This window comes from Biomphalaria glabrata, chromosome 16, assembly GCF_947242115.1.
Source record: "Biomphalaria glabrata chromosome 16, xgBioGlab47.1, whole genome shotgun sequence".
NCBI lineage: Eukaryota > Metazoa > Mollusca > Gastropoda > Planorbidae > Biomphalaria > Biomphalaria glabrata.
In genome coordinates, this window is record NC_074726.1 from 29,354,072 (window position 1) to 29,370,809 (window position 16,738).

At 39.2% G+C, this 16,738-nt stretch overlaps 1 protein-coding gene across 9 annotated transcripts in view; it reads left to right on the plus strand.

Annotated features, from left to right (window-relative positions):
* Window positions 1-16,738, plus strand: part of LOC106058674 (inner centromere protein-like) — an 80,413-nt gene that overhangs the window by 6,740 nt on the left and 56,935 nt on the right. Inside the window, exon 1 of one of the 9 annotated variants that reach the window (XM_056014047.1) lies at window positions 13,323-13,565. The exons of the other annotated variants lie outside the window; for them this stretch is intronic. Within the exon in view, the coding sequence (XP_055870022.1) occupies window positions 13,338-13,565 (228 nt within the window). The 5' untranslated portion in view covers window positions 13,323-13,337. Of the gene's footprint in view, window positions 1-13,322; window positions 13,566-16,738 lie in introns of those variants that run through there. 9 annotated transcript variants of the gene reach the window in all.

Below are 16,738 nucleotides of genomic sequence, written 5' to 3' on the forward strand. Positions count from 1 at the left end.
CTTTTTTTTTATCATCAGGCATTTAATCCTGTGACAATGATAGACATACAGAAAGAGAGTGTATTATTTTCTGTCTTGAATCTTGTACATTTCTTTTTCATTTTACAAATGTCATTACAGCAGAAAATGTTCATTGTTGCAAAACTTATACGCATTATTTCTCCCGTTTGCCATTCTCAGATTAAGTTGAAACTTTGCGACAATTATTCTCTGTCGATGACATAACATGAATCAAAATAAAATTAACCGATTATTCAGTCAATTAGTTGTAATTAATTAATTGTGTTTTACATAGAAAATGTACTAATCTTAGGGAAGATAAGCCTTGTGCAGAGAATTAGGTTGTTGTGTATAGAAAAGGGGAGGTAAATCTTTCAGTATTGAGATATGGCAGTAACTTTGCAGTTCTTTTCTTTATATACGCTATCCTTTTTTTTTTAAACTTTTTTTTTTTTAGTTATAATTTGTTTTTAGAATTCCATTTTAGACATCTGTACATTCGTAAGTCATGCTTGGTTGCTATTGAGTTTAGTCATTGTCATAGACTGCAAACACAATATATATATATATATATATATATATATATATATTGGCTACTAACTAGTCATTATTGCAGAAATGACATGCCATCCCTCTCATCACAGCTTGACCACTCTCCAATTTTTCAAAATACTCCTTTTTGCGAGTTTCAGCGTGTATCTGAAGATTATGTCAAAAGTACTATTTTGAAGATGCCAAATAAGTCATGTGACCTTGATCCCATTCCAACCTCCTTGCTCCTTGAATGTTTAGATGAGCTTGTACCTACAATTACCAACATTGTGAACTCTTCACTGACTTCAGGCATTGTACCACAGCAATTTAAGCATGCACTTGTCAGGCCCTTATTAAAGAAATCCAGTCTTGACCCGGAATGTCTAAAAAACTATCGCCCGGTTTCAAATCTTCCCTTCCTGTCAAAGCTTCTGGAGCGCATCGTGTTAGTGCAAATTCTTTCTCATCTTGAACAGTACTGTCTCTTGGAAGAATTTCAATCTGCATATAGGAAGTGCCGTAGCACAGAGACAGCAGTGGTCAGGGTACTAAACGACTTACTTCACAATTCCGACAAAGGCCACATATCAATTCTTTCTATGCTGGACTTGTCCGCAGCCTTTGATACGCTAGACCATGAAATTATGATGGCCAGATTCTCTGCAACTTTTGGTTTAGCAGGAGTCGTCCTAAAGTGGCTTGGATCCTACCTGACGGAACGCACCCAAAGTGTCGTTGTTAGCGGGACGGAATCAACAAGCTTACTTTTGAAGTACGGAGTACCCCAAGGATCAGTTCTAGGCCCAGTACTGTTCACTATGTACACATATCCACTCAGCGGTGTCATACGGCCAACCGGCATCTTATACCATTTCTTTGCCGATGACTCACAGTTATACGATACATCAGTACCCTCAGAGGTGTCCCATCTGGCAGAGAATATCAGTGGTACCGTTGCAAGGGTGAGCGATTGGATGGTTGAAAATAAACTCAAGATGAACGAAGACAAGACAGAAATAATTAACATTGGCACTAGGAACAATGTCTCAAAAGTTGAAAGCACAGATTCTCTCTTTATCACGAACTGCCATGTTCCTTTTGTCCATGTAGTGCGGAATCTTGGAGTTTTCTTCGACTCAACACTATCTTTCGACCCACACATAAATCAGCTCTGCAAAGGTCTTTATCTGCAGCTGCGCAGATTAGGCCAGATCCGACCATATTTAACAACGGAGTCAACAAAAACGCTAGCTGTGGCATTCATACTCTCCCGCCTTGACTACTGCAACGCCGTGCTAGCAGGTATACCTGATGACAAAATAGCCAAGCTGCAACGTATACAGAACAACGCCGCTCGAATAGTCCTTAAAAAAACTAGACAAGATTCTGCTACTACGCTCTTGCGCACGCTCCATTGGCTTCCCGTAAAAGCGAGAATCGATTACAAGGTCGCCACACTTTGTCATCAGTGTATATATAACAATGAGATGCCCTTGTACCTTAGCGAACTGATTACTCCATATGTCCCCCAGAGAACCCTGCGCTCAATGGACTCAACGCTTTTAGTGGTGCCACGTTTCTCCCTCAAAAGCTACGGTCTGCGTGCTTTTTCAGTTCACGGACCAAAGGTTTGGAACTCACTCCCCATTGATCTCAGACAGACAACATGCTATACCACTTTTAAGAAGAACATTAAGACCTACTTGTTTAAAACTTTTTTAGATTAACTGTTATTTCGGCAGTTGTGTTTATGTTTGTAATGTTGTTACAGCGCCTTGAGCCTACATTTTGTTTGTTAACAGCGCTTTATAAATAAAATTATTATTATTATTATTATGTACACACACTTTGGTCAATTCCTGTCACACTTCAGTAGTAGTGACTGGATTCCTGAATGATTAAGTATTTCCTTTAATTTGGCTAATAGTATAATTGAGATGATTAAGTATACCAGCAAGACAAAAAAACAAAGATTTTTCCCCATTTGAAATGATTAAGTATAACAAGTACTACCATTGAGAGTTGGTTTTATATCAGTCTGTTTTTTGGTTCCTCTTTGAAGTTGATTATTCACACCACTAGTAGGCCTACACTGTTGTTGTTCATTGTGAGCTGTGTGGGTGATTGTGCATTTAATTAAGTATGTGCACTAACATAGAGCTTTCTTCTTTCTTGATAGACTATTGGGTGCAAGTAAAAGATATGCCACTGCCAATCAGATAATGTTTACAGTTCACATAGTAGGAATGAACTCTTGATTTAAATAATAATAATGATCGTTATTTTCCATAAGGAAATGTGTCTTACAATTTGTGCAAATATTTTTGTGGCTGACTTATAAGATTAAAAAGTTCCACTGAGTGGTGGTTTTAAGGGGCCATTTCTTATATGCCTTACGTTTCTAAGGCATTGTGGCTTACTGATCTAATTCTAGCTATAAAGTATAATGATCACTCCCGCCATCCTAATTTAAAGCTTGGCAGAATTTAGGTCATTGGTTAATATGCATGACTAAATGCATGATGCGTAGGATGTAATCATCTTCTTTTCTATAAGATAAGAAGAAAGCTGGTTCTAGTAGATTTTGTTAATATGAGTCCGAACCTATTTAATAGTCTAGCAGTGTGACCTAATGTAGTAAGTTACCTTTTATACTATCAATTGATAGTACTCCTCATTTTATCAATTGAAAGGTACTCCTCATTTTATCAATAGAAAGGTACTCTCCTCATTTTATCAATTGAAAGGTACTCCTCATTTTATCAATAGAAAGGTACTCTCCTCATTTCATCAATTGAAAGGTACTCCTCATTTTATCAATTGAAAGGTACTCTCCTCATTTTATCAATTGAAAGGTACTCTCCTCATTTTATCAATAGAAAGGTACTCTCCTCATTTTATCAATTGAAAGGTACTCCTCATTTTATCAATAGAAAGGTACTCTCCTCATTTTATCAATTGAAAGGTACTCCTCATTTTATCAATTGAAAGGTACTCTCCTCATTTTATCAATAGAAAGGTACTCTCCTCATTTCATCAATTGAAAGGTACTCCTCATTTTATCAATTGAAAGGTACTCTCCTCATTTTATCAATTGAAAGGTACTCCTCATTTATCAATTGAAAGGTACTCCTCATTTTATCAATAGAAAGGTACTCTCCTCATTTTATCAATTGAAAGGTACTCCTCATTTTATCAATAGAAAGGTACTCTCCTCATTTTATCAATTGAAAGGTAATCCTCATTTATCAATTGAAAGGTACTCCTCATTTTATTAATTGAAAGGTACTTCTCATTTTTTCAATTGAAAGGTAATCCTCGTTTTATCAGTTGAAAGATGCTCCTAATTTTATGAATTGATAGGTACTCTTTATTTCAGTTAATAGGCTATCAAAATGTCTTTCACCTTTACTTTATCTGTTCTACTCTATGCAACTGTCTAGAAAGTTGTTGTTTTTTTCTTCCAAGAGAGACGGAGTCAATCAATAGCCAGCAAATAGCCAGAAGTGAGAGGTCAGTAATCAGCTTATGACCAGACCACGATCTTTTCTAGTTAGAAGTATCTGACACTCTCGCAAGGCCCTTTAGTAAGATTGTTCAGTGTTGCTAGATTATAGTCATTCTGTATTTGTGTCCCTTGTATTGCACGATCAATATGGGAATAGTTTTGTGAGACAATGTTTGTTTCATATAGATCTTGATAGATTCGTGTTTTTGGATTACGGACTTTGTTTGCTGCACTAAAAGGCGTGTGCTGTGCTTTTTAGTAGGTATTGCATTCATTGGTAGCGTCTGCCAATGGATGGCTGCCTGGTCGTGTGGTTGCGTTCTGTATTGCCGTCTCGATAGTTCCGGGTTTGAACCCCTGAGCGCCTCCATACTCCGCCCTCATCCCACCCCGGCCGACCTGGAGGAGGGTTGGGCTCGGATGAAGGCAAATAATCTTCAATCTTGAATGAAAGTTTGAAATGTAAAACAAACAAACAATGTCATAACAATAATGTCACCTTCAGCTATCCCTTAGTCTTGTGGACCGTTGGGGCACCACACAAGATCTGTCGAGCGTCTTTCTCCGTTCCTGTCTGTCTTTTGCCTTGGTTAGAAACTCTTTCAATGGCAAGCCCTTCGTTCTTTTATGTTGTCTTCCCGGCGCTTTCTCTGTCTGCCTCTTCTTCTTTTTCCTGGTACTGTGTCTGAATGAAGGTCTTTTCGAGCTCCAGTATATATTGTAATATGGCCATAGAGTTTTAGTTAGCGTTTTTTTTTTCACAATCATCGTGGTCATCGTGGGGTCCAATCGCAGTAGTAACCCTGTCTCTAACCTCGTTTGGTTTGTGATGTGGTCTTTAAAAGTGATACCTAGGATCCTTCTGTAGCATCTCAATTTCTAGGATTCTCCTCCCTAGCTCTGCAATCAGCGTCCAAGACTCGCAAGCATATAAAAATGTGGCCATGACCAGGGAGCGCAGCAGTCTGAAATTCGTGTTGAGGGCTATGCCTTTCGTCTTTCCATATTGTTTTGATACAATACACAATAATGTATTATATTGAATATTTGACTTGACTTAATCCTGTGCACTCCCAGGGGAGCATAGGGCCGCAACCACACCTCTCCACCGAACTCGGTTCTGAGCAGCTTTCTTCATCTGCTCCTATGTCATTCCAGTACCCTCAGCTTCACTGATTACTGACCTCTTCCAGGTTTGCTTGGGTCTGCCCACTTTACTCTTTCCTTGTGGGTTCCAGTCAAGTGCCTGCCTTGCAACATTGGTAGCTGGTTTTCGCAGGGTATGTCCTATCCAGCTCCATTTTCGTTTTGTGATGTCTTGGGCTATGGGCTTTTGTCTAGTTCTCTCCCACAAATCAATAGTAGTTATCTTTTCAGGCCACCTACTTCCTAATATCCGGCGTAGGCATCTGTTAACAAAGGTCCTGAAGGATATTCCAGCTACCCGTCGCCTCAGCGTGGCCCTCCGGTGGAAACGTCCAGGGGTGGAACTGGATAGGCAAAGAACGAGTAGCGAACCAGGCCTTCTAGCAGGTCTCCCTGGGTGAGCTTTTTTTTTTTTATCTCACTCGGGGTGGGGATGGAACAAGTAACCTGCAACCCAGTTCAAAAAGTCCGCCACGTCGTTCCACAAAGGTGTCGTCATCAGTTCCGGATTGCTGGATTGGCGACCCTCGCAAGGAACAGTGGCAGTTACATTATAGGAATATGAGACAAGCTCCCCGCAGTTAGCAATGTCCATGACACTTATAGCGGGTGACGAAGCTCGGGGACGGGGCGCTGTGTACGCGGCACGACCCGGTGTGGCCCAGTCAATCGATATGGCCGTCTACCGCTGGGTGCCTTCAGACAGGACATGGGATGAAGAATCCCAATGTCCAGGCCTGGTGGTTGGATAAAAGCCTTTCTAACTACCAACGGGATGAACGGCGCCTGTCGGCGCCGATTCCCTACTGGACTTCATCGAAGGTTAACAAAGGTCTGGAGCTTTTCCATATTTGTTTTAGTGACTCTCCAAGTTTCTGAACCGTATATTGTGTATTGTATATTTAATGTCCATATTTAGACTTGATTATTGACTACAATGTTTGTAAAATAAGAGCAAACGTTATGTACCACTTTCAGACATTGCGATCTATCAGGGCAGATGATGTTAAGTGTGTCGTCTGTTTCTGTGGCCTACTGTAAACGAGGGTGTCATGTGACCAGCACAACGACCAACGGCCGTTACTTTCCCCCAAATAATGTTAGGTACCCATTAGAGCTGGATGGAATCAAAGGCGCCCTAAAGATCCCGAATAAAAAAAAAAACAGTCTTCATCAGTATTTGAACCTAAGAACCTTCGGTTCGGAAGCCAAGCGTTTTACCACTCAGTCATCAAGCGCTTGACCACTCAGTTACATAGTTCGGGTGTTCCTTTAGAGATGATAATCTACATCCTGGCCCAAAAACCTCCCGCAGAACGACGCGGAATGACCTGCGAGCAGGGTATGAACCGAGACCAACCGTTTCAGAAGGCCTGAACACTGACCTGCAACGTCACAACCTGTGGGCAGTTCAGACAAATAAGTCGTTGCCACCTCACAGGTCTGTACGTTTGAACCCGGGGCCAACGAGACGACTGAAGGACAGCCCAGTGCACATACCACGTGACCAGGAAGGGCTGGCAAAAGGAGGACATGTCCTCTAATTGGGGTCGTGTCCTACGCCCGGCAGGTTTTTGCCTAAAGTGTAAAAATGTCCGGCTTTCATTCCGTTATTTACTGCAATTACATATTTTTCATTGATCGAATCCTTTATTACATACGCCCGTCTTCTGGTTTAAATACCCACCCACAATAAAAGATACAAAAAAAAAAAACAGGGCTATTTTAAAGAAACCTGTTAGTTAGAACTTCTCAGGATCTGATTTTTCAATTATATTATAATTATATTATAATATTCATTCTCTGGTACTGCTTCGTTAAAGAACATTTTCAATGTAGTCCTTTTAACAGTGTCCACCGAGAAATTTTCTCAGGTCTGCAGCAGTACCACCCTCTGACAGATAACGTGAATTTTCTTTAAAAGAGCGTTTTTTCCCGATGTAAGAACAGTGGGGAAAAAAAAGAAATCAACTTTTTTATTGACTCTGTGAGAGCATTTTTCTTGTTAAGTATAATCCGTAGAACTATTGTCTGGAGTTTCACATATAGGTTGGCTCAAATAATTAACTTCACACACAAAATTCGCTTTGTTTGGAAAATACGAAACTTTACTTTTACAGCCTTAAATTTACTGTCATATTTCGTCAAATACTAGTTTTTAAAGTTTATTTTTTCTTCTTTATCATAGACTGTGTCTCAAACTGTATGTATTTTTTTTTAGCGGTGCTCTCCCTTGTAAGGCTTTGTTTGCCTTTTTGTCCTCCTATGGGGGTTAAAACTAGTCTGATAACCTTACAACAGACTTAATCGTAATTCTTCCTAAGATTTATTCATTCTAAAAGTAAAACAGCATAGATCCATGAATTCTCATATTGCACTCTGCTTTAGATTACTGGTGCACAAACGGTAACGCTATCGCGGCTATGGCTAGGCTATATGTTTATGTAATTGGATGATGGCTGGTGTTTTGTTTACTTTATTGAACGCAGTAATCTCGACCCCCTCCCCGCTTTTTACTCCATAAGGTTGACCTAATTTACGAGACAACTTAGCAACTCTTAGAAACCAAAACAGTAGAATTTTCCAGTGTATTTTTGTGTCGTGATACAGACAGGATTTATCGGGCCTTTCATTCCTCAGTCTATGACAGAGATGTCCTAACTACGGCCCACGGGCGATATCCAGCCCTTTACAACTTCTACCCAGAGTGGATTTTTCGCCTCTTAACAAGTGCCTAAATTTCTTATGAGTCTTTACGTTGATTGTGTTTTGGCACTAACTAGAACTCTCTTAAAGAGGCTCAACCCAGGGGCGGTCTTAGGCGATTGGAGGCCTTAGTTGATGGAAATTTGGTGGCCGCCATATGAAAATTAAAAAAAATATATATTGCTAATGGAAGAAGATCATAAGCCTTGCCCTAGGTCTTTCCAATCGAAGCCGATATACTGACTGTCGTCTGCATCTCTTGAAACTTTTTCCTTATCGGAACACTTCGGAACATTCTGAGTATTTAGCGGAACACTTTGCTTATTATTTTTTTTTTAGAGATTAATTCACGTGGTGGCCTACTAGTTAATTATTCCAGTAGCTCGTGGAACACCTATTCAGGCCTCGCGGAACTCAAGGGTTCCGCAGAACACAGTTTGGGAAATACTGATCTACATATTAGTTTGCGTGCCTGTTTCCCCCCCCCCCCCCCCAAAAAAAAAACAAAAAAAAACACCCCCCTCTACTTCGCACCGCAGTGATGCCTTGTCACAAGTTTGACAATTTTGTGACACGTTATTACACATTAGTTTGTATGTGTTTCACGTTGAAATGCCAGTCTGCCATTTTTTTTTAAATTTAAACTAGCAGACGTGATGAGGTCACAGGGTCATACATCTGCTTCCCTAGAAACGCTATCCTCTTCCTCTTTTTTGTTATTTTACGTCGCATCATTTGTTGATAGATCGAAACTTAGACAGACAGACACTCAGACACACACACAAACATTTAACATAATGTTGTTTTTTTTTGTTGTTTTTTTTTTGTGCTTTTTTTTTTTTGGGGGGGGGGTCTATAATAGATATTTTTTTTGGTCTCATTTCAATCGGCACATAAAGATATATCCTTGTGTTTTTATGTGTATTAACAACTAATGACATAGCCAGAAGGCCTACAGATAGAAAGGTTTGAACATGGAACTATAGTTCCATGTTTTGAAACAAATGAAATACAGAAGAACAAAGTAAAGCACCCGCAAAGTCGTATCGCGAATAGAGTCGCATCTCGTAGTGAGAAGACAGCATGATGGGAACACTGTCGCCAATGGCTGGCGATCATAAGCGGATAAAGACCTAAAGGGAAACTCCACTGGTTTTGACAATTTTGAGCGGCCCCCGCCCTTAAGGGGAAAAGCCGCTATTAGGTTGGTTTTTTTTTAATATAATATGTGTTTTGATTTACAGATAATGAATGTATTATTCTTTTTTTTTTTTAATTTGCTATAATAATTACTTAGTAATTGATGTTTTTCGGGTGTAATTTTCCTGCGCAAAACGGTCAGGTTTTCACCGGGTTTCTATGTGACGTCACACTAACCTATTAATTAAATCTGTTGACTAACTTTATCACTGGAGACCATACAGTAACGTTTACATTCTCGTAAAAGAAATACATTTTCGTCTATGCAGTTAGATCTAGGATCTAAAAAAAAATGCGTATTAAAAGTAGATTTACATGCTTGACTAACCACGGCAGTGTGTATCTTCTCGCCTGACCACTCAACACACAACACTATCGCTTGGTTGTCTTGTCATGACTGACTACACGTAGTCTAGACTAGCCTAACACTGACCAGTTTGTTCGAATCAGTCGGATCTATTTACTTTTTAGGACAGGGAGGGGCTTAGATGAAAATGTTACTATTTTTTTTCGAGTTGGTTGTCCTAATGCTTTTAGATCTCTCTCTATATATATAACTGTACCATAGCTCTGGTCGAGACCGTCACTAAGCCTAACAGCCTAACAGCTACTGTATGAATGAAGCGATACGATTGGTTAAATCTGGTTTCCCTTTTAGTATTGTTCATGGAAGTGACGTTTGACTTAGCTAAAAACAAAATCTCAAAGAACCCCGTTTTTTTTTTTTTTGTTGTTTTTTTTGAGATGTCAAGAATTTACTGACCAATTTATTAAATATAAATGTTTCTAAGCATAAAAAAAAAGGTAAAATATTTACTATTACAACTTTTTACACAGAATTTCACTATGTCAGTAACTCAAATTTGAAAAACTATCGGAGTTTCCCTTTAACAGAAACTAGATTAGACCAGCCCTTTTCTATGACAGACCACTACCTATACCCCCCTCCCGCTTTTCTATTACAGTAAAAAATGTTTTCATTAATATTTTATCCCCTGTCAATTCTCAGTCGTTGGTCGATGAAGTCGTAGCGGGGTCTTTAATATTACCGGATCGTGTAGGGTGGTCCTCTAGCCTGTCAGTTAAAACAAAGGACAGGTAAATGCTTTTAAATAGATCAGCGATACAGCAACCGTGTCTCGTCTTGAAAGTCATAACTCATAAAAAGAGATCCCGCCATCATCTCCCGCTTGGCAGTGTATCGAGCTTAAGCCCATTTTAGCGAGTTTTTCAAGAATTAAGAGCCCCAATAAGGTCAAAGGTTTATAATGACTGATTAATTCGTCTAGAAAAATACCCCCCCCCCCCTTTTTCCCAAGTTGACTATCTTTAAAAATTTCATTTCGTTTAAAAAGAAAAGTTCCTAATGTCTAAATATATTTAAAATGTATGTTAGTTAAATGTATGTTGAAATGTATGTCCAATGTTCGTTAAATATGTTAAAATATATGTTAAAACGAGTGCTAAATATATGTAAAATGTATGTTAAAAGCTTCAGTACAAGCTCTTGTTCATAGCCTCCTTCAATCGTAGAGCGAATATGGTTGATCTTGTAGTAAGATGAAAGCATTGGCGTTAGCTAAGGTGGGCACAATGCGCCAACACAGCAGTCCCCCATCCTCTTCATGCAGCCCCCCATCCTCTTCATGCAGCCCATGTATCACGTGAACAGTGAATAGGTATTGGGGCCTACAGTTTGGGATCACTAGCATTGCAAGTTCTTTCCGGGTGTAGCTGCATTATCTCCTTATTTTTATTCCTTGGGGTTGACTCCCGAAGCCTTTCCCTTGTTTGGGTATAGCTGTAATTTAGCAGAGGTTTATATTTCTAATAGGAGCACGACTTTCTTCATAACCTTTCTTCTGTTTATTATGTATGATTTGTGATAGGTCAGAGAGATTGTGAATATATAATATTTACAACATATTTTTATTGAATTCATAGATTTTTACTATTTTTACTATCTTAACTGTGAATAGACCTTGTTTTTAGTGACTTAACTGTGTAGAATAAGCTCTTGGGATATGAAGGGGGAATGACCCTTGAGGGATTGTGGGTACGACATGACCTAAATTGTGACGATGTGCCAAAAAACCGTAAAATATCAAATTAAAATGAATTTTAGTCCGTACAAAGTTACTTTCGGGTAATATTCCCTTGGGCCAATCCACCATTAGCTATGAGCTCCCCTAACTTAAAGGGGCCCCCAATACATATGACTGGGAAAGTAATGTCGGTTGAACATTTCGCTGGCCCCATATCTATTTACATTCCTCAAGGTCTTAGCATAGAACTGTACAGATATGAAAGGAATGACCCCGCGCGCCAAGTCTGATCATGGGCAGCATAGAACTGTACAGATATGAAAGGAATGACCCCGCGTGCCAAGTCTGATCATGGGCATTAACTGTGTAGGAGTATTCATTATGATTGTTGCGTTGTTATGATTGGCTAACTAATGAAATACAAATACATGAACTGTTATCTCCCTTTCCTGCCCCCCCCCCCCTCAATACCTTAATGCGACTATAGGCTTGGTTCTCTAATGCTCTGACTGCAAACGATTCTATCTTAGCAAGCTTTGTTAATAATACGATAGACTTGTGTCACGTTAAGCGCTTGCCTTCCAAACCGGGGGTCCCGGGTTCTAATCCCGGCGAAGACTGGGATTTTTAAATTTCGGAATCTTTGGGCGCCTCTTTGTCCACCAACCTCTAAAGGGTACCTAACATTAGTTTGGGAAACGTAAAGGCGGTTGGTCGTTGTGCTGGCCACATGACACCCTCTTAAGCCGTAGGCCAAAGAAACTGATGACCTTTACATCATCTGACATAGCAAGGTCTGCGAGGGGAACTTAAATACCCCCCTTTCCTGACCTCCCATTCCCCTAATATGAATATAGGCTTGGTTCTCACGTGCTCTGACTGCATACGATTCTTTCTTGGCATGTTTTCTTAAGAATACGAGAGACTTATACCACAACGGTAAGTCTTTACTGGTGACTAGTTATGTGAGACTTAGGCATATGTTCATTTAGGAAGACAAATGATCTGTTCACAAGCTAACGTGATTTATGCTTCAATGGTAATTTACCTGATCTGGACTTGAAAGTAACCAACGTGATCTGTGTTTAAAAGTAATTGACCTGATGAGTGTTTAAAAGTAGCTATCGTGACCTATGTTTAAAATTAGTTAACGTGATCTATGTTTAAAATTAGCCAACGTGATCTGTGTTTGAAATTAGCTAACATTGCCTATTTTGAAAAGTAGCCAAAGTGATTATCCGTGTAAATGAAACGAACGTGATCTATGTATTAAAGTCTCTAACGTGATAAGCTATATGTTTAAAAGTAGCTAACGGGATGTATTTCTTGAAGTAGCTAGCGTGATCCATGTTTAAAAGTACCGTTAGCTAACGTGATCTCCGTGCTAGAGAAATTCAAGTGTTCATTTTAAAACATAGCTAACGTGACCAGCGTTTTAAAGTATGCAACGTGATCTTTGTTTAAAAATCGCTAACGTAATCAATAGCTAACGTGATCAATAGCTAACGTGATCAATAGCTAACGTGATCAATAGCTAACGTGATCTCCGTGCTAAAGAAATTCAAGTGTTAATTTTTAAACATAGCTAACGTGACCAGCATTTGAAAGTAGGCAACGTGATCTTTGCTTAAAAATTGCTAACGTGATCCGTGTTTAAAGGTAACAAACGTGACATGTGTTTAACTAGCTTGACCTGTGTTTTAAAATAACGAACTATTTATACTGGCGACCTGTTCGCGTCTATCATATAGAACAGTATCAAAGTCTAGAGCAGCGGTTCTCAACCTTTTATTCTCGGCGACCCCTTTTTACAACCCCCGACACTCACATACAGCAATAGAAGAGTAAACAAATACAATCCCTATTTTCGATGGTCTTAGGCGACCCCTGGCAAATCGTCAATCGATCCCAAGGGGGTCGCGACCCACATGTTGAGAACCCCTGGTCTAGAGACTCCACGACTTCAAACGATAGACGTAATGCACATCTTTTCAAGTCCTGGATACCTTCACATTTCATTGTCCAAGTTCCATAACTGTGTCATTCGTTTTTCGAACCGCTGATTTTTACACAGAGAGAAACCAAATTACGGATTCCAAACTGGCAAGCAATCAGAATTGTACAAGTCGGACAATTTTCTTAACTTGTTGGTTGAAGGTGTAGGGGATAGTTTACATTCCCAAGTGTGATTAGTTCCAATGCCACACAATAAGCACGGGGGAACTAAGAATAGTTCAGAAATAGACAGTGACCAGGAGCGTGTCTATTGGTACTTCATCGTAGTTCAACCAGAGGTTCAGTTGGGCTTGAAAGGTCAAAGCTGCTTTAGGAGGAAGGGCGTCAGATCTGGACACAGCAACGCAAGAAAACAACGTGCCAGGAAGAAGCCGAAATTGCCGGTGAATAAATTTTTGAAATTAAATTGGGTAAGTCAATATTAAAGATTAGCTCACGCATATATTGAACGCATAATTTAATGTTTAAGACCCGTGCTAATATCTAAGCGAGATCGTAACATTGTTTTTGACTAGTTTATTATATGCTAGCGGAAATACAAGCGTTATTTTCAATGTCTTCAATCTCTTGAAGAGCTTTTCCATGAAAGATGCCTTTCCAAAACACTGACGATTCTGAAAGACAACCTACACCCATTAAACCACAGTTAGGCTACATAAGATCTGAACGAAGTGGTCGTATCCTTTCCATTAGGACTAAAACAGGAAGATTTAAAAACTCCTTCATCCCACTGTCGGTCAGAGTGTTACAAGATCAGCTGTCGTCATCGAGAAGTACATAGAAGTCTAAGTCATAAAGCGCTGGTTGTGAGTGTGTATGTGTTTCGTGTGTGAATGTTGCTCGTATTCGCATCTATAATGTAATTGTTACAGTAGTTACGCTGAGGTGGTCAGTTGTTGTCAAACTGAATTTCTATTTGATTGGATCAATAAAAATTATCTTATCTTATTAGTGGTTCACTGTGCCGGGGTAGGCTGAGTTTCTACATTTAGGACCCTACGACGATCTCCGCAATGATCTAAGAAACATTCATACCAAGTTTCATTAGAAATTTAAAAATGATGTTGATTTCTCTAAGAAACATACTATTATCTTACATTGTGTTTTATAGAATAGATTTCGATTGATTTGAAACACCATTCAGTCAATATGAGAGACTGCTATATTCTGGTCCGTTTTCAGTTCTAATAAAGCTTGTTGATAATAATATACGTCTCAAAATAGGTGGAGATTTAAAGGAATTAATTTTTACATCAACCAGCTTGATAATTAAAGCACATGCCATTCTGATTTGAATTGCAGTCTTTGGCTTATTAGTGTATTTTTTTAAAACAAGAATTTGGCCACACTTGGCTAATACTATTATTATTTGGCACATTAGTAATCTGAAGTCTCTTCACCAGTCATTAGTAAACAAATCAGTTACTATTACTTTAAAATGGACAAGTAAAGGCGCACCACACTCTCTATCAGACGTCGTAATTCAGTGGTCTAGAAGCTAGGTCATGTGAGATGGGTGGATTGATGTGTGTGTGTGTGTGTGGTCCTATACAGGCCTCAGTCATTTCTTTTAAATGCATCGATCTATCATAGCGTCTGACGTGTGGGAGACTTTAATTAAGTTGGCGCTATTAAACTTCAAGGCACTGACCTAGAAATGTGTGTGTTTGTGTCTGAAGCAATGTTTTTTTTCTGTGTTGTATGCAGCAGTTTCTCCCAAGCAGTGTTCCGGGGGAACACTAGTGTTCCGCTAGGTCTGAATAGTTGTTCCATTGTTCCGCGTATTAGTAGACCCACACGAAAATGAATTCATAAGTAAATAGATCTTATAGAAAACAAGAAAACTAAAAATGAAATACTTTTAAAAAAGACAATATGTTTACAATATAATTATACAACTTGTACAGTGACTATTTTTTTCTGAATAACTAATGAATGTTAGATTTTAAAATATAGGGGAACATTTTTACCCCCCCCCCCCCCCCCCCCAGAAAAGGCCTTTAGATCTAGACTTAGAAGATGGTGCGCAAACTATTCCTGAACATTAAATTAGTCAACTCTCGAATGAAGAGGACCTAGATGATGCGGAAATTCCCGAAGACGTATCGTCTGTTCATGGTAAACAGTTTCTAGTCTACTTGCCAAATTAAAATTAATTTATTTTTATACTTTGACAAATTCTAACGGTCCAATTAGCCGTTTTTCCAACGTTATACGTCAACTGTCAAATTTCTAGGTAAATCATTAGAGCCGTTTACGAAATTCGTGTCCGTCCAGGCTCCACGAATGTGTGACTTGAATAGAGGTATTGTAAAAAATAAAGAGCATCTTAAAAGTCAAAGCACAAAGAAGTGCAGATTAACTTTGTGTTAAATTTTTTATGTCGCAGTCCCCAATACTTTAGAACTCCAGAGCTTCAATGTCGCAAATATCTATCAAATTATACCGATTCATTACGAGACTTTCTGGGCTATTAAAGCTTTAAACAAATTTCATTGTAGAATGTATCTATCAAATTATATCGACTCTTCATCTTTCTTCTTCGCTCTTATTTTTCATGTCGGAAATCACTACGCATATCTGAGATGAAACGCGTAGTGATTTCCAGATCAGCAGTTCTCCGTATAGTTTTTGTACTATAAGAGGGTTTGGGGCCAGAGTCTTGTTCGGGCCTCTTGATAAGATAAGATAAAATAAGATAAGATCATTTTTATTGATCCAATCTAATGGAAATTCAGTTTGACTACTGTACAAAAACAATATTGATTAAAAATTCGAACAACATTCACACACGAAACACATACACATTCACAACCAGCGCTTTATGAATTAGACTTCTATGCAGTGGCGTAGCTACCAATGTGCGGGTGGTGCGGGCCGCACAGGGCACCAAGTGGAGAGGGGCACCAAAATTCCCCCAGTGTGTATTAATTTCCTATTTCCCTGAGCGTTTCAGTAAAAACGACTAATTGTATGGACACGAACAAACATAAACTGGTGGGAAGCGTGGTCGAGAGGCTAAGTGCGCTTGAACTTGGCTTGTCTTGGTTACCTACAAGAGTGCTCGAGGTTCGACACCCCACTCGGGCAGAGTTGCGTTTACTGAGCGCCTAAAGGCAGCACGGAAAACCAACTCCTAGATACCCCTGCCCCCCACCGGTCCACAAATGAGATTGGACCAAAGCGCTCTGAGCATGCTATAAGCATGAAAGTAGCTCTATATAAAAGCTATAATAATAATAAACTACTGTATTTTAAACATGAACTAACGATTTATAAACTAGTCATGTCGCTATTTTGTTTCATCACCTTGACTATTTCTTCAATACAATGTAAGCTATAGAACAGTTTGAATCTAATTTAAAAGATTTATTTCGGACACACGTTATATGTTGTTACTAGATACAAATATCACTAGAGCTATTAACGGGGGATCCTAAAGTTGATTGCCGTGTGTGAGACTAATGATGAACGATTCCAAGAGTGTTGCCTGTGTCAGCTCAACTTGACATTCAGTGCCAACCTTGCAACACATTGTCTAGGTCAACAGATCATCTAGTAGTTAACACGGCCCACATCTCAT